The following is an 18,681-nucleotide window of genomic DNA, read 5'->3' as shown; positions in this document are numbered from 1 at the left end:
TACAGCATACAGCACTTCTGTATATACTCTCAACAATATGGAATCAGATACTCCAGCACCAAATATTGCATTTAGTTTGCATGGAAAGCATGAAGTCAGTTTGGCAACATTATTTGAACTAATTACACAGACACTGCCTCTATGTGTACATGAGAATACTCATTTGCAACGCAATTTTTGAGAATTCCATATTTAAGATTAAGATCCATTAACAAATGTATTTGTAGTGTCTCAGAGATAATCATGTTATGTGCTCCTATTTTCATAACCAGATAAATTTTAAGAAAAATGAAAGTAGATCTCTTCTAGGACATTTCTGAGTGATATATGGGAGAGATTAACATGTTATTTTATGGTGTCACTTTTGCAGCAGAAACACAGACTTATCTAGCAGTCAAAGAATGGCTTTTAAGAGAAGAGTTAAGAGATGAATGATTTGTTTATCTTTCTTCATGCAAGGCACACATTAATAAGACTCTTGACAAAAAAAAAATCTGATGAGCAGAATGTTCATATGCGCAGGTAAGGTCACACACAGTATTCCACAGCAAATACACAAACCTTCAGTCAATTAAATCTCAAATTCCTTTACACACTCTTAATTGCAGCCTCTTCTTTTACTGATCATGTGTGGTTCCAAAACCATGCAGTAAATTTCAAAACAGATTGAATTGTAAGTTTCAATCTTGTTACCTTTCCTTCCATCTTTCCATCATCCAGATACCGTGCTTCCTGCATCTGCTTCAAAGCTTCATTGGATAACAAGTTGTAGCTCTCCTGGAGGGATCTGACTTGCTTTTCCATTTCACTTCTCTCTTCATCTGTCATTCTATTAAGAAAAAAAGAAAAATGGAAGAAGATCTCTAAGTAATCTGTAACCTGCAAGGAGGGATCTGCTTACCTTTCTTAAAAAAGAAGGGGGTCGGGGGAGGTGGGTGGGAATTGGTAAAAGTAGTGCAAAAAAAAATATAGCCTAATTAGAAGGGTGTTCAAGAACTACTTGCAGTCATTCAGGAAAAGAAGCTACATTAATCTAGAATTTATTTTGAATTATCATTAAGCATTTAACATTTGCATGTGTCTTTGTCTAGTGATTACCAGTCAAGACAGGTAACACAGCTAGCGAGGAGTCATGAGATATTTCAGCAATTTAGTATCTTAAATCTGATTTCAGACACAGATGAAACAAACTTGTGACATACAGTTCAAGCACTAATTTACTACTAATTTGTTAATCATTTTGACTTCAAATGAAAATCACTATCTAAAGTTTTTTAAGCTGACCAGAGGTATATAAATCTAGCCAAATTCTTGAAATAAACAAAACTGCATCAAACTTCCCCAAATGGGAAGACAAAATTATAAAATCAAATAAAAAATCTGACATATTTGTATGTTAAATGTAATTGGAACTATAAGATAAGGATATGATTTTCTTTTTAAGCAAATAGTATGTATTGATTCAATTAATTTACATTATTTCAAAATAAAAAAAAATGGCATACTTGTCACTATGCTTAGCTAAAAATGACTGAGTAGTCTGCAGAGCTTCAGCTATTTGTTCTTTCTTGGTTGACATTTCATCCAAGGAAATCTGAAAAATAAAACACTTGGGTTCAAGATTTAACTATGCACATACATAAGAAAACAAACAACACAGTATTTCTATGTGGGACTAAACTCAATAGTATAAGAACTTGATTTTTTTTTTTTAAATATCGGCTAGTCTTAGCGTGACTATTTACTATGGAAATGTATCACATACAGATAAGTAATTGCCCTATGCCTTTTGGTTAAATAAGCTGCTTGTATTAGAAAACTACTGGGTGAGACAAACAGAATTTATTTTAAAATGTTATTTCTTTGACAATTAACCAATCATTTAAACCCACTTAACATAGTTGGCACAATTTAAAGCAACTTTACAAAGATACGTGCACAATGGTCAGGTTCAAGAAGTTGTTCACCAAGATGACAGATAACTTTTTTTAAAAAAAGGGTACCAGAAGGGCACAAACCTTCATGAAATTCAATGATGGAAACAAATGCAACACCAGACACTTGGAAAAAATCAATTACTTATTAATATTCTCCTTGTTAACATTTCTGTTATCCCCACTAAAGCACTTGTTTTAGCAGAGGAACTTGCAAGAACTGAATCTTTTAACTTTTCCGAGAAACTGCAGTCTCTTCAAAAAGCACTCATTTTGGATAAATGAAGGCCAAGGATCAAAGGGGAGACTAGGACTTCATTAGTAAGCCTAAAATATGTTCAGTGTCAGTGCTAAGAGAACTCTAGCAAGCTGCTTAGGCACTGAATTCACCCGGATCCGGACACAAACTATTCTATCCCTATGTGCATCACATGAAAGGGACTGAGTGCAGTCTTGAACAGAGCCTGCCTTTGCAACCACCGTCAGTGAACCACAATCCCACCACCTGTGCTGCCAGGACGGACACCAAGAGAGCAAGAGCTGCAGGCACTACACAAGAATCATAGAATCATAGAATGGCATAGGCTGGAAGGGGCCTTGGAGATCATCTAATCCAACCTCCCTGTCATGGGCAGGGACGCCTCTCAAGAAGGCGACTTGAGCAGGCAGAGGGAGCAGGTGGGGCCATGAGCTCCACTTTGCTCAGGGAACCAGCATTGCTGCAGCTGCTATGTGTGCCCTGTCACTGCTGGCACCAGCTTCTCCACTCACATCCCATAGTAACCCCAAATCACTGTGTGAAATGTATTTCAGCTAACATTAGCTACCAAATCACTAGACGATAAGTTCCTTCAAAACTTGCCAAGACACCTGTGCTGGTCAGTGGAGACAAAACCCAGGCACCTCTGGAAGGTGATGCTACCTTGCCAGGCCATTTCACAAGGGAAGAAAACACCCTTGGCAAACACCCATCTCCCACAGGCTGGAGGAAGCTGAGGTGCTCGCTGAGGGCTCAGGCTGGACAGGGAAGATGCCAGCCGTAGTGGCCATGGTAAGCTGAGATGCTTTAAGGAGTTGGGCGCTGGCCCAACAATAGCAAAGATTTGCACTGTTGTCATTAACAAGGGTAGAAAAAGACCAGTGTTGAGTGTTTTTGCAAATCCTGATCCTAACTGTTAGTGATTTACCAATCAATACGCTCAAATCAACACAAGCTTAGTTCCTTCTGGAGATACAGGGACCAACTCAGTAACAAAACCAGCACCAGTTGAACAAGCAGGTCGCTGGGACTGGTGGCCATCAGGACTGCAGGATAGCCTGACAGCAAGCTTGATTAATGCACATGCTGCTCCAGTGGCTCTAACCAGCATGAGCATGTGTGACTAGAATAAAAACACAGGAACAGGTTGCCAGGAGGGCCAAAATCATGTTTGCATGACCACACGTCCAGCCCTGTACTGAGGAATGTGGAAAAGGTTCTGCTCCGTCTCTCTGCTGCTCAGTGTGCAGGTAGATCTTCACCTACTGAAATTGCTTTGGGTGTCACTAAGCTATTTTATGGGACAAGCCTAGCAGGGGAGATGTTAGAAACGATAGGAAACTTCCCAGATGGAAAATTATGGTCAGAGTTACAACGGCACATAATGACAATGTACCTGTTACATACAAAGGCAGCAAGATGGGCCACTCCAGCAGCCTGGGGACTAGGGGGGTAACAGACAGGGCTCAGTCAACACCTGCTGTATTCTGCAAGACAGTAGTTATGACTATGCCATAAGAGGATCCCTCAAAATAACTTTTTAAAACCAAATGAAAAGAACCCTGGCCCTCAGGCCCCTCCTGCCAACTCTCTCCTGCTGCTGTCAGGGTAAAGTTACCCAGACTTACTCACGGTACTATTTCAGGACAACGGGGCAGACCTACAAAGTGCCATCCTGCCAGGATGCACTGTCCCTCTACAAAGGCTGAGCTATGGTACGCGGGGTTTAGTTTCTCTAAACTGGCATTTTGCAGTGTCAGAATACGTCACACACCAGGCTTGTAAAAAGCAGCTTGTGCTTCTTCCCGAGCAACATGTTTGTGTCTCTAAACATTGGTGTTCATTTACCCAACCCTCCACTCACAATCAAATGTGAAATTACATCTTTAGTAAAATGTGGATGGTGGTCTGGAGAAACAAAAAAGGTATTTATGGAATATTTTCTCATTTTAATCAACACAGAAAGCCAAAAAGAGGAAGCGGTATTTTACCAAAAGACATCTATGTACCTGCTGCTTAGGCAAATCTGTCTTTTCAGCCTTTTCTCCTTCTTCTTTGCTGAGTGTCTTGCTGAGGTTTGACACCCATTTCAGTAAATCCCCAGCTTTCTCAACATGTTCCTTCTTTTCTTCTTCCATTGACTTCTGATGAGCATCACGAATTATAAAAAACACGTAAATGTAAATTGTTGGAATATTTAACATAACCGTCGCTAGAAACACAATTCTACCACAGTGGCAGTATTATCACATAAACATAAAGTGATTTCTTTTTATTTATCACCACATGCATTACTATGACTCTTTGATGCAGGAACAAAAATGCCACATAATTATAGACATTAAAAAAGTAATTTCTGAAATGATTTGTAATTATGATTACGGTGCTTATTCATACACACATACATTCATTATAGAATGATTGATATTAAGAAAAAGCATAGCTTCCCAGCCATTACTCAGCAGATAAAAATCTAAACAATATTTGCATATAAAGTATCTTTGAACTGCTGCCTTTGCATTACCCTCGGGTGCGGATATGTACAGCCAGCCTAGCATAGTAGTATTTTGCAATCTATGCACATGGATTACTAAATTACAATTAGGAAGAATACATTGCTTTTATGTCTACAGAAACAACCATAATAAAAGTAAAATACTGAGACATTTTATCTTTTTTGCATAGGAAAATACATTTCTTTTTATAGTAGTACCACCTGTCAGTAGTTTGAAATTTATCAATACTTCGAAAACACAACTAAAAATTAAGATATTTTATTTCAATTGATTTTTTTTTAAATTTGATACGTAATTGTAATTCATTTACCTATTAGAGCAGGAAAACAATTTTAAAAAAAAAGTTACTTCAACTGAAAGAAAAAATTAGGCTATGAGTAGACCATTAAAATTAATGAAATACCAGTGTCAGAAAAATTACTTATGCATATGTGTTTACTGGACTGCAAATTTAACTCTTGCACACTTTATTGCCACTTTTTTAAAATAAATTGTATCTGCAAACTGATTTGTAATATTACATCATGTATCAAGTCACATGAAATACTGGAGTGTCTTCACATGCAAAATGGGCATACTCTTCCAGTCTTTAATATAAGAATCTGATTCTTATCTCACCTAAATCTACTCATTTTGCATGGATGTTAACTTCACCAACCTCAGTATAACTTCCTATTTACACTACCTACATGCAGATCATGTCAGACAAGGCCTTCAGGTAAAGACTGAGCACAGTCTGCATTTTGAAATTATGAATCTGCCTAAGTTTTTCTATAAATTTCAACTTTGTAGCAAGCAATATCTAATTCCAGTTTTAGTGGTCCATACTAATTAGTGGTTTGTACTAATTAGTTTTACAGCCACTCATGACATTGAAAACTCTAACTCATTATGCTAGAAAACACCATTTATGATTTTCCATAAAGGCCATCATAGATCTTTTCTTTGATTTGAATAGGTTCAAAAGCAGGCCCCAAAATGAGTACTAATATCTTTGCTCAATTATGAATTATAGTAAAGACTGGAAATCCCGGTTTTCATGGGCTGAGCTGCTTCTAACAATCGCAGCCCAGTGTGGCAATCAAAAACAGCTGCCTCTAACACTTCTTTGTAGGTTAGCTTCTTCTTTGTTTTGGGGCATGTTAAAACTTTAGCGTACAATTTTTCATCTTTCATCCTGGTAGCTGTGACAGCATCAATAATACCATTCTTAATTGCATCTTCCATTGTTAATCTGGAATGAGACTTCGGATCTATCAACCCACCGGTCAAGTACTGATACTCCAGGCAGCGCATACCCATTTCTTTGTCTACGGCATTTACGTGCATAGCTTCAACCGCTGACACAACTGTGTTCCTTATAGGGTGAATGATGCCAGTAAATACCAGTTCACACTGCTGGATTTGCTTGGCACAACCATCATCGATTAACTCCCTTTGCAAAGCTTCTGAAACACTGTACTTTTTCCCAGTAAATGGATCAATTATGCCTCCTGTACTAACCTGAGCTTCAAGACACCTGAGGGCAGTAACTCTATCTACCAAGTTTTTGCGTGAGGCTTTTAAAACTGGAAATCTTTCATTGGTTTCAGAAAGCCAGAGTCCTGCAATAGGACTGTTTAAATCTTTATTTGGCTGTGAATTGCTAACTAAAATATCACCAAACTCATTAGCTGTGATTAAACCCTCCTTATATTTATTGACTAATGCTCTGCCTATTCTACCCTGATTTAGGATCTCCTCAATATTAAACTGTATACCAGTTTTAAGATCTGTAAGCAAAAGAAAAGAATTCCCATCAGAGTCAAAACATGTAGACTCCTTCCAATCAAATTCCTGTTTGGAAAGCTCAAGATATGTAGCTTTATCGATACAATTTTTTTGATAAGCCTCATATGAAGTCATTTCAGCTCCTATTGTAACGTCTACTACAGAAATTTTATGACTTTTCTCTGCTGATGGGCTGCTTATTTTCCTTTCACCAACTGGGAGAAGAAAGCATTTACTGCTTACACTGAACAAACACATTTTCAGCAAATCACAGTAGTACATAGCTTTTCTGTTATTTGGATTGTGAAAACATTTTGTGTTACTAGAAGGTTCATGCAAAAATTTTAAAATTGTGTTATTAAGCAAGCCAAGCTGCACAGCGGTTTCTGGAGGTACACGAACACTTCTTACAGGATCAATGACCCCTCCACTTGCAATTTGAGCCTCAAGGATATTTTTACCTTTCTGTCTTTCTAAGAGTCGAGCTTCCATAGCCTGATACACAGAGATCACTTTCCCAGAAAAGCAATAGCCCAAAACAGCTTTCTCTGCCTCCAGCAGTCTGCTCTTGAATTCACTATCTGCAAGCCCTCTAACAACTGCATCATCAACAGGGAATTTCTGACCTGTTGTGGGATCAATGATGAAACCAGTAGCTGCTTGGGCCTCTAAAAATGCTAATGCCAATGCTTTTCCTATGATTCTTCTCTTTGCTGCTAAAGCAAAAGAGAGTATCTCTTTGCTGGATTCAAGGTACAGCCCAGCTATAGCTGTAGGTTTAGTTAAAAATTTTTCAAGACTTTTCTGAACCTCATCCATGGTTTTCTGCCCCGAACAGAGCTGCTCAACCGTAAGCCTGTCTAAAAGTTTAACTTCAGTCAACTGTCTGGCAGTTACATCACGTCGGAGACCTTGAAATTTAATATCATCATATTCCTTTGTAAAATATTCCAACTGAGTAGCATCATCAACAGTTTCCAAAATCTCCTCCCCTAAGAAAGAGTTCGTCTTTGCAAAGTCTTCTCTCCTAAACCCTTCGGATGTTTTGTATCCCTCAAACATTCTCTCTTCATTACCAAAAGTCTTGTCATTTTCTTGCTTTAATGTTGTGACTTCAACATGCATGTCATACTGCTTGCTCTTCACTATCTGCAAATAGGAATTTTTTGACACAGTGAGAAATACATCTGCAGAACTCTGCTGCACATAATCCACTCCTAAATCCACCACCAAAGAAACAAAAGGGAGAACTTTAATGTAAGTTAGAGAGGAGAACTGCTACTAGCATTGAAGAGCAGAGAAATACAGATAGCAAGAGTTTTAAAATGTATTTGCCATTTCAAATATTTATTCAATAAAAGGAATATAACTAGACTAAGCAACAAAAACTCTTGTTTGTTACTGTATGAACTTGGCACCATTAATCAAAGCTTACTTTGACCAGTTATGACACAATAGTGTATGTGAATTCCTGTTTCCAATACAAACTTTTAAAATAATCTGCATGCTGTAAAGGTCTAATGAAAAGCTTTTTGTATCATGTAAGCATGAAGAGGTTCCCTTCACCAAGGTAAGAACACGAGAAACATTAGAGAGAACACAGAATAGTGATAGAGCATAACTAAAACCAAACAGACAAACAATAAAAATAGAACAGTAAAAACCAGCACTAGGGAGGTAAACCCTCACAAAATGTAGTGTGTACCTCCAAGGGATGCAGTTTTACCACTCCTAATTCATGTTTCATGTCTTCTCCATGTCTAACAGTTTGTCTGGAACTGTGTAGGTTCCTGTTTCTCAATCTGTCCCTTTCAGATGTTCCAGAGATTTGACTTGCTTTATCAAAAGTTATCTGGAACTGCGTACTCGTTTGAGAAACAAACTCTGTAAAAGATTGTGGGCTTGCATCTTCTTCTAGCGATTGGTTTATTCTTGACATCTGGAACTGCACCTCTCTTGGTATTGTATCATTGGCACTCACGTACAAAGTATTTTCTATTTGGTCAGACTTAAAACCTGATCTCTCCTGTTTCTGCCTTAATAAAGGTGAGCTAGGCTTTGCAAGTGGAGGAAGCTGTTCAAATTCTCTAGCTGTGGTGTCACTTAGGTAATTGAAATCATTCCCTCTTCTCTCACAGCTCAATTTAAATCCTGAGTCTTGGAGTTTACTATTTTGTTGAACTTCATTCTGAAACAAAAGAAACCTGTGTTCACCCTCTTTGACCTGCAGGTCCATTTTCTGTTTCAAGCTCTCAACCGTGCGCCTCTGCACTTCCAATTCTTCCTCAAGTTTCCTGCACTTCTGGTGATAGTCCATTTCAGCCTGCTTCCCTTGTTGTAGTTGTTCGTGACATTTTTTAAGCCTTTCTTGCAGATCTTCCATTTGTACCTTGTACAACATGATGTTTTCCTCAGCCATATGCTTTTCTTGCTGAAGAGCAATACATTCTAGTTTTATGCCAGAAATGTCCTTTTCTGTGATGCTATGGGATTCCAGTAATTTTTCGACTTTTTTCCTAAATTCCTCTGCAGAGTGTTTAAACTTAATGGATTCTTCCTGAAACAGGATCACCTTCTTGCGTGCCATTTGTTCATCCAGAGTCTTCTGATGGAGTTCATCCTGTAATTTTTTAAAATTATTACTTAACTCTTGTATATGAGCTTGTTGTAGTTGTATTTTCTGCTCGTTCATTCTCTTTTCCACAGTTAGAGCATTCACTTGGGCATTTAGATTTTTAACCTCCCGGTCAATGGTTAGGGTGGAAGCACTTTGTTTATCACATTTTTGTTTATATTCACTAGCTAAATCTTTTGTTTTTGCTAGATCAACTTCTAGGCTTTTGATTTTACATATGAATTCTTGCTCAATTATTGTTTGCTTGTGCAATTGTTCATTTGTCATACGTAGTTGCTCTTTGAAACCATCTGCTAGGGCTTTTAAAGCATCATTTTTCCTCTGAATGCTTTGTTTTTCCAAAGTCATCTTCTCTGATTCAGACTGAATTTGCTTCATCAGTAGTTTTGTTTCAGTATTGCCTTTATTAAGGTCCTCTATCTTTCGTTTCAATGTTTCTGATACGTGATTACTTTTGGCTAATTCATTCTTCAGCATCTGAATTTCCTGCTGGTTTTGTTTCTCTACTTTTGTTTTTTGAAGCAACTGTTCTTGAATTTTCTTATACTGGTCTTGAAGATTACTTGCTTCTCCTTTGTATGACTGTGTTCTCTGTTCAGCTGCCAGCTTCTCTTTTTGAAGAGAATTGATTTGTGAATTTAAATGTTTGATAGTGATTTCAGTTTTTGTCTGTGATCTAGTTAATTCCTCTACTTCTCTTTTTAGCTGTATCTTTTCTTGCTGAACAGATTTCAGCTCCTCCTCGTAGTTCATCTTAATTTTCTTAAGATCTATAGCTTCTTGCATAACCTCTTCAGCTTTACCTGTGGTTCTATGTAGCTCCTTGTCCAGTTCTTTCAACTGCTGCAAATATCCCTGTTCTACTTGGTCTTTTTCCTCCAACTTAATTTTTAGGCATTTAAGTTCACTATTGACTTTATCTAGTTTTTCTTTTAACAAACGAGACTTCTCTTCTGTTGATGATTTCTGAAGCTCAATTTCATTCAATTCATATTTCAGGTCTTTAATAGTTTTATCAGCTTTTTTGTTAGCAAGGGTTAGCTCATCTATCTTCTGGATCAGCTTTTCTACTTTTTTGGCTTCTTGTTTCTTCTGGAAACTCGTAATTTCGGAATCAGTCCTACACTGGCTGCCTTGCCCAGCTGTGAAAGTTGGCAGGGAAGTTTCTCTAGTTACAGAGTACCTGCCTTCAACAACCTTTCTTCTGGCTTCAGTTTTATCTTTTTGTTGCAGCTTTATTTCTGATAGATTCCCTTTAAATTCAAGATCTTGTTCCATTTGCTTTATCAGTTTCATAAGTTTCTCCTCTCCTTCTGTTTTTTTCTTCAGCTCCTGCATTAAGGTGTGTTTTTGTTGCTCTAAATCATGAAGATTAGTATCTTTTCTTCTTAGATGCTCTTCAAGGTTTCTTCTGGTAAAGGTGCTTTCTTCTATCTGATTTCGAAAAGCACGGAGGTTTTCTTCCACTATACTTCTTTGAGTTTCTGCCTGAGAAATGAGCTGCCTTACACACTCCAACTCCTGCTCTGCATTTGCTTTCTCTTTCTCAATGCTTTCTAGATCTATACGACACTGCTTTGCCTCTTGCTCAGCCTTGGTCTTCTGAAGACAGATCTCTTCCATGTCCTTTTGCTGCTTCTTCCGCTCTTTTTCTGCAGCTTCCCTCACTTTAGGGAGCTCCTGTTCCACTTGAAATTTTTGTTTCTTCATATCCTCTAACATCTCTTCAAGTGTTTTTAGTTTTCCCATGAGTTTTCTGTTCTCATCAATTGTGCTATTTTGCTGTGCCATTAGATCTGAATATGCCTCACGCACTGATGCTTCTTTATTCTTTAAAATCTGTAAAAGAACAAGATAAGCTGGAATGTACTTTCTGTAAAACAGCATATGAGACATGTTAGGCTCTTTGAAAAGCAGAGTGGAAAATACTTACTCATATATATATGGTACGTCCAGAAAGCAGAATGAGCAGTTCCCACCACCATCACCTTCTCTTGATACAGTAAGCTCCAGGAAGTTACCATTAGCCACATACGAAACCCTTCAGAGAGACATCCACAAAGCGAAGAAGTCCTGAAGTCTCTCACTTCAGTCAGATGCCTCTTAGTGGTAAGCAGTGTCAAACAGCAGCTTGCGTATGTTTTTTCTCCAAATAAACAGGTAGAGCAAACAGTGAGCCAAACGCTATGTGCAAGAATTCCCAAGGAGAAAGTGGCCTACCATTTCTGGACCAGCTCAGTAGGAACTGGAAGAAGGATTTCATGCTTGCAAGCGCAAATAGCACAAGAGAAGTTTGAAATCCCCTCTAAGAAAAGAAACAGTATCTAGAGCTAGAGCCAAGATGCATGAGCTCCAGAAAGACATGTATCTAAGCCCAAGTACATCTATGCTTCATGGTGTGCTCCACAGTCCCAGTGCCGCCACTGGCAGGGGGGACTGGTAAGAGCACAACTGCTCTGCAGTGTAGACACAGACGTATAAACATAGTATTTTGGAAAATCCTAGTGAAAACCAGTTGGTTAATGGTCTGCATACGTTGACAGATCAAAGGAAACTCTTACAAGCAAGATGTATATTTACCAGTAATAATATGATTGAAACCATACATACCTTGTCTTCATTAGCACTATTACGGCATTAGTTATCAAATGTGAGCTAATATGAGGTAAGAACACACCTATATTCCTATGATCTTACAAACATGGCATGAGGTAATTATAGCAACATTTTCAAATAAACAAAATGTTGGTTTAGTTCAAATTTACCAGACTTACTTGATTTTTCATGTGATATATGAAACTTATTTCCTAAAAGGCTAATGCAAAGGCAGCTGCTTCAGTTTCTCTCCATGTTTCCCAAGTCACAATTTTGAACAGACCCCAACCAATACAAAACATTTAAATTAATTTCTTATCAGATTGTCTTTTATGCTCCCATAGACAAAAAAATCTAATGTATTATGCTTGCTAAAGAAGAACTACAAACGTGGATACAGCCACAAACTCTATCTTGTTAGCTTTCATTATTTCTAATCGATGTGGCTGAGCATCAGTTGAGTGGAGAAAAGGATGGTAATTAGATAGTAATACAAAATAAACAAAAAGAAATTTATAAGAACTTAAAAACTTTAGCATCTCAAAACACAATGTAATTAATACCATTAGCATATTCATTGTTTAAATTATATTCAATCAACTTTTAATCACTTGACCTTGACATATTTTGAGATTCAAATGTTGATTTAGATTGGTTTAAAATCATTCTTAAATTAACTGTTTCATTTGCATTGCATAAAAACTCTGGTACCTTAATAATAGTTGTGCTCCTTTTCTCTTCATTATCATTGTCTCTCTTTTTATGCTTTTCTTTTTTTTCAAGTGAGGCTTTTTTCCCTGTTTTTTCACAGAATGTTTTCTGGAGTTCAGTGTTTTTTCCAGGTATCTTTGTGCTATGACCCTTATCTCTACCGTCCATTTCTGCAACTATCCATAAATCTTTACATTTCTGACCCTGTTCTAACTTGTCTTCTCCACTCTGCTTCTTCTCACTTATATTTATATTGTCCAAACCACAAATTTTACCCTGTGATGTTTTCTTCTCACTTACTTTCTCATCGTGACTCAAAAGCTTTTTTGCTAATCCATGTTCTGATAATGGAAAACAATCCCCTCCTCGAGAAATAACTTCTGAGAGGGTTATATTTGCATTTAAATCACCAGCATTTCCTAACAATTCCACACCTGAACTTGGATCATTCTCCACTGATGACACTTCAAAATCTAATGGATAAGATTCAGACACTTTTACTGCATACTGATGCTCTAAAATAGTTCCTGAAGAAACAGCCAAAATGCCTTGCATTGTATTCTTGGCTTCATTTGGATTTAAATTGTTTTTTTCTAGGATTTCGTTTTCTGTTACGAAGTAACTTTTACCCAGAGATGATCTGTGCATTTTGTTTGCATCCCTTTCAACACTACCAGAAATGCCTGGATTGCTCACAGATTGCAAATTCAACTTTGCTTTTTCAGTTCCATTGTGTGCTGCCAGCTCTCTGAAAGAGGACACAACTTTCTCTAAAGGTGTTGCATCCCTTACACCTGAAAGAGAATCACCTTTTTCATCACATACTTGAAACTCTCCATCTTCAGAGTTTGAAGTATTATGGCTATTACTTTCTGTAAAGCAACGTTCTTTACATTGACGTTCAAAATGAGTTCTTGGTGAAAAATGTTGCTGCTTGTAAGGGCTGATATCCAGGGCACGATTTCCAGTTCTCGGAGTAACTTCATCTTTCTTTGTTGTTAGCTCAAAATTAGTTTCTGATTGCATCTCACATTCTTCTTTTGTTGCAACATCACTTCCCACCGGCCTTGAACAATTTCTTCCTGTGGTTTTGTGTATCATTTCCACTTCAGGCAACTTCTTTGATACTCCCTCTGTTTTCTGTCTCCCTCCATTAACAGTTTGCTCATTTAATATTTCATCAGGATTGTTATTTACACTCACACAGATGCCAGCTGAAACAAAACAATCTTTCCTACCATTTTCACCTTCTTTACTCTGATTACTAAAACCTATTAAATTCTCTGGCTCTGTATGAAGCTTATTTTTTCTTTTGCCACTAATGCTACTTTCTTGACCACTGAAATGTAAAAATTGCTTTAATGTTCTATCAGTTTTGATTTTATCATATCTGTCTACATCTAATTTTCTTTTGTCATTTTCTAATTTATTTTCTGTGAGTTTAGGTTTACTGGAAGAGTTATCTTTTTGCAAATATTCCACATCCATCATGCTTTCACTGGGTGTGTTTTCCTCTCTGAATTCAACAGCTTCATTACATCCCAAACGTTGAAAGACTTCAGCTGACTTCACTGGCTGCTGGAGTTCGCTCTCATCTGGCAAGCTCTGAGCATGACAGCACATGGATTACACTGAGATATCATGGAAAATGATCTTATTTTTTCCCTATTCTGTGCATTCTTAATGCTGTTACTGAGAGTTAGGAAGCAAGACTGGCACAGAAGGAAATCTTGGAACAATCACAGACTTCAGAGATCTGATTCCTCCTTTGAAAAAGATTATTCATTTTCTGATTTGCTACCCTGATCACAAAGAAAAGACCCATCAAATCACTTTGAGACTGGAAACCTACTTAGGTTATCTTCAAAGAAGCTATCAAAGATTTAGAAGGCTGCCAGAAGGTGGAGGAGGATAGAAGATGAGAGGTGTTTGATTTTCAAAAAAGCAGTCCTGAGATTTAGAGCAGACTGAAACTCAAGAGAGTTTAAAAGATTCCATTTGCTCTTCAAGAACACGAAGCCTACTGGCAATTCACAGGTTTCTTGATCCTTGTTTCAATTCTTGTTCTTTGTTCCACTTTTTATCGTGATACCACTGGCATGACTAGTCATACTAAATCTCCAGTTATAATGGCTACTTATCAACAAACATTATCTATTTCCATCCGTAGGCTCCACCACTTCATGATGCACAAAGATACATGCTGTTAGCGTTACAGTTTGTCCAGAGGTATTCGATAGTGAGAAAAGCCAATAAAGACAAAGCCAGCACCAGAATTACATTAATGATCGTTTAAGAACTCTAAGCTTTTTTTTGTAATAATAACATTAAAATTTATACCCTTAGGAGAGTGAGCTCCAATTTTACGCAATTTATATAGGATTATATTTAATATGGGCATTATTTTAGAGATATGCACTGTACCGTTTATACTATAACACTGTAGTCCTTAAAGAATGACTATACAATCTCTCTCAGAGAGAAACACTTCCAAAGAAAGCAAAGAATTTAGAAGTATTTTTTTCTCAATTATTTGGAAAGTTGATTCAGCAACAAGCACGTATTTTGAGTAATTTGTCTGCTCAATTTCAGTAACCTACTCTTATTAATAAGATTCAATGCTAAGCATAAATAAAATGCTGTTTGACCCCAAGGAATCAATACAGTAGAAAGGTAGAAGAAAAAAAATCTAAACATGACAAGAGAACTTAAGAAATTAAGAGGGCATGGCATCTCCCTGTTTAAAGAACTCCCTTATATGTTGTTAAGTGGACCAGAATGCATACTATGGAATATTGAAGTCTACATAGGATACCAACGGTGCATGTATACTAAGTTTTCCCTCATCTTAACGTCTGCATTTATCCAAAAGATCAAGTCCTGAAGTACTAAGAGTATTCAAATGTACTGTATATAACTACATCTCATCAGAATTTAGTGAATCATATGATCCTTCTATCTGGAAGAATCGATAAATGTATGGATGGTACAGGACTTTGCTTATCTGAATTACAATAGTGCAATTTAACACTCCTACATTCCTGTATAAAGCGCAGTATATAAGGAATTTTAGTTTTTTGTGTCTGCTGCTAACTTTGTGAATAACTCCAACAGATACATTGCTCTTTGCTTAGCTGTTCTTTTTGCCTAATTGGCCACCAAGGGAAGACCTACCTCTTCCTCTTCCAGTCTTTTCAAAGAGTCACCTGCAAACTTAATGTATTGGGTCATCAAGGTCACTAAGGCAGTATAACGAGTCCGTAGATCCATGAACTGCAGAGAAATAAAGCAGGAAGGGAAGAGAGAGCAAAACATTCCCATTAACCTTCAAAGACGTGATAAACACTACTCTAGAACCTATCCCAATTTTGATGCCAAAATCCTAATTGTGGAATCCAAAGTTCTAATTTTGATTCCAAAGTTGAATGTCATCAGCGGGGTGCACTTGCACAAATAAATCCTAAGGATCTAGGAGGAGATCCGTAAGGAGAAGAAAAAAAGACAATGTTTTGACTTCACAATCACTTTATTCTTCCCCCTTGTAAGAACAGGTTATAAGAGAGACAAGCAGTGCTGGTCACTATTCATCTCTCTAACAGTTAGCAGGAAGACAGACTCCTCTTTCCCACCCAAATAAGGCTGATTTGCCTTCCAATCTGTCAAAGTGTCCAGATCCGGCAAGTTTTACCATAGCAAAGATGAGCTCCCCCTGTTTACTGTGATCAAGATCTAGCCCAGAAGTAGTTCTAAATAGTTTTACTGAGATACGTTTCTCATATATTTGTATAATTTGAGGGACTTTTGTTCATCAACAGCAATACATCGTCTCACTATCTAAATACTACGTAATGATCAAAAGGATATTTATCACATCATAAATCCATAGAGAAAAAAATAATTTTGCTTGCGTTACTTTATTTCATCATCAATAAATCTTAAATCTCATTCCTGTGTTTACTGCGTTTTAAGCAGACTTGAAAAAACACTTTTTCTATCATAAGAGATCTATTTACCTCTTGAATAATGAAGTCTGATGAGCTTTGCATTCTTCGGCGTTTCACCGGAGATTTTTGTTGGGAGTCAACCATAGCTCTGTAGGTCATTGTCTGCAACTCATAGTCCTGCAAAAAGAAAAAATACACAAAATGACCAGCATTCTACATGATACTGACACTAAAAAAAAAAGGATTCTAAGTAAAACGTTATTTATTACCTTTACAGCTGCTGAGTATTGTTCTGAATACTTCTGGCATTCATCTATTTTGCTTTGTTTCATTTCAATCTCAGAGACCAGCATCTGTAAAATATGAATCTATATCTTCATCTTGAAAGGTGCATTGTATTACTATTATTGTTAGCATTTCTACTTCATCTAAAATGATAAAATTTGTATAATATGCTCATTTTCCTGTGTGTACAACTAATTCGGCTGAAGCCCATGTCCTGGCTTTGTCAGGCTCATAGAAGTACTGAAAAAACTCTGCCAGGTTTAACAGATGGTGAGTGAATTTAAAAAGAAATCAGGAATATACCACTTAATGCATATAATTTGTTATTCTGTCTCTTGTTTAAGCTGCATTTCCTTCTTGAAGGAGAGAGCTGATGAGTTTAGTTCTGCCTCCATGAAAATATTTCTACGTACATAACTACCAAGAGCAGTACTGAATAAAAAATTATGTGATAAGAAGAGTCCAGAATTGTAGGCGTTCTCTAAGGTTTTGCTCTTCTTGCAGATTTGAAGGCCAAAACACCTGGTCTATAAAACAGCTACAACCAGTGAGAGAGATGTTAATGATGTTAGCTGCACTGTAAACATAGAAACATAAAAGCTGGTGATTATTTGGAATTTTACAGTAAGGGCTGAGGGATACAAGCATTTCCTACCAAGAAATAAGATTGACATGACTGGGCTCAGAAGATATCTCAATTCATTTTCAGTCATTAAAGCAGTGCTTCTCTACGATGAGATCACTTTCATACCTTATGCTGGTTCAGCTGTTTAGCCAATGCTTTGCTATTTTCAGGATGGATTTCTTGAATCTTTCGCTGAGTATCTTCCACTTGTTGAATCCACATGTCCAAAGAATTATAAGTATCTTTGTAATACTTCAGCGATTTATTAATACCTTCTAAGTCACGCAACCTGATTTTATTTTAGAAGATACAGCAAAGGAGAGAACATCAATATAAAAGATAAAAGGTGCCACACTAAGCCAAATACAGCTTTAAAGGCTTCAGATGCCTTAGCTCTGCTATAGCTCACGCTATAAACATACTAAAATAACACTAACTAAACAGTAAATTAACTTCTCAAACATCCAGATTCCCAGCTTAAAGAAACCTTTTCATTCGTCATAAATGACACCCAGGAGAGATCCTACTGCAGAAGAAATTCTGTGTATATCCCTCGTTAGTGAGCTAAACCGCTTGAAAGTCCATGAGCACAGGAATCCTGAAGCAAGAGGGGCATTGCAACAGCAATGAATTCTGTTGTAAGAAGTGAAAGTATTCCAGATGTGACCCATGTGAACCAAAAAGGGAAAGAGCTGTACTGGAGGTTAAGTCTCAGTTCCACCATACTCTGTGCCTCCCACAAAACAAAATGAGTAACACTAAAACCAAAGCTTTTAAATATTCTAATGTGCAAAAACAACTGATCCTGTCAGGCGAGCCCATTTTTAAATCATGGTTTTGACCTGAAAAAAGAGTGCTGTTTATTTCTTGAAAGTGGTTTCCCTACTGATGAGAATACTGACAATTCTTCTTTCATGATCCTTATACTTCAAAGATTTTATAAATACAACTAATCCAAAACACCGCATGATTATGGATAAATATACTTATTTAACAAGTATTTATAGCCTGATTTGGAATTAATAGTTTGAATCGCACTAGAGTTGCTCTCAAGATGCCAAAAGGAGACTGAAAAAGAGCAAGCAAAGGAAACGATATTGCTCAGGTTTCATACTTAAGCATGTTTTAAAGCTAATAACCATGCAAAAGAGAGAGGATCATGATAACTCCAGCCAATATTTGTACATACTTTTCGTATAATTATAGATCATCAGTGTCAAGCTGTTACGAAGCAGCAGAGTGAGCATTTGCAGAAAACAGCTTGTTTACAGCTACATGCTGCAACTGCCACAATCTGTCCTGTTTCCACTAGAAGCCACTCTATTAACAGTTATTTTTCAGCATATTCTCTTCAGGATATGGCCCTGTGAGGAGAGCATGTGGTTCATGTTTGCCCTCTGAAGAAAT

General features: G+C 37.2%; 1 protein-coding gene across 1 annotated transcript in view; it reads right to left on the bottom strand.

The window, feature by feature from the left end:
* The window catches only part of DST (dystonin), a 316,005-nt gene that overhangs the window by 116,412 nt on the left and 180,912 nt on the right, over positions 1-18,681 (bottom strand). Inside the window, 8 exon segments of the mRNA XM_086608314.1 lie at positions 694-829; positions 1,506-1,594; positions 4,203-4,337; positions 12,421-14,025; positions 15,595-15,693; positions 16,434-16,541; positions 16,634-16,717; positions 17,401-17,563. Coding sequence (XP_086464440.1) covers positions 694-829; positions 1,506-1,594; positions 4,203-4,337; positions 12,421-14,025; positions 15,595-15,693; positions 16,434-16,541; positions 16,634-16,717; positions 17,401-17,563 — 2,419 coding nt within the window.

This window comes from Tauraco erythrolophus, chromosome 2 (assembly GCF_009769465.1).
Source record: "Tauraco erythrolophus isolate bTauEry1 chromosome 2, bTauEry1.pri, whole genome shotgun sequence".
NCBI classification, from domain to species: Eukaryota; Metazoa; Chordata; class Aves; order Musophagiformes; family Musophagidae; genus Tauraco; species Tauraco erythrolophus.
Note: the sequence above shows the minus strand (reverse complement) of the source record. Positions and strands in the feature narration are given on the sequence as shown.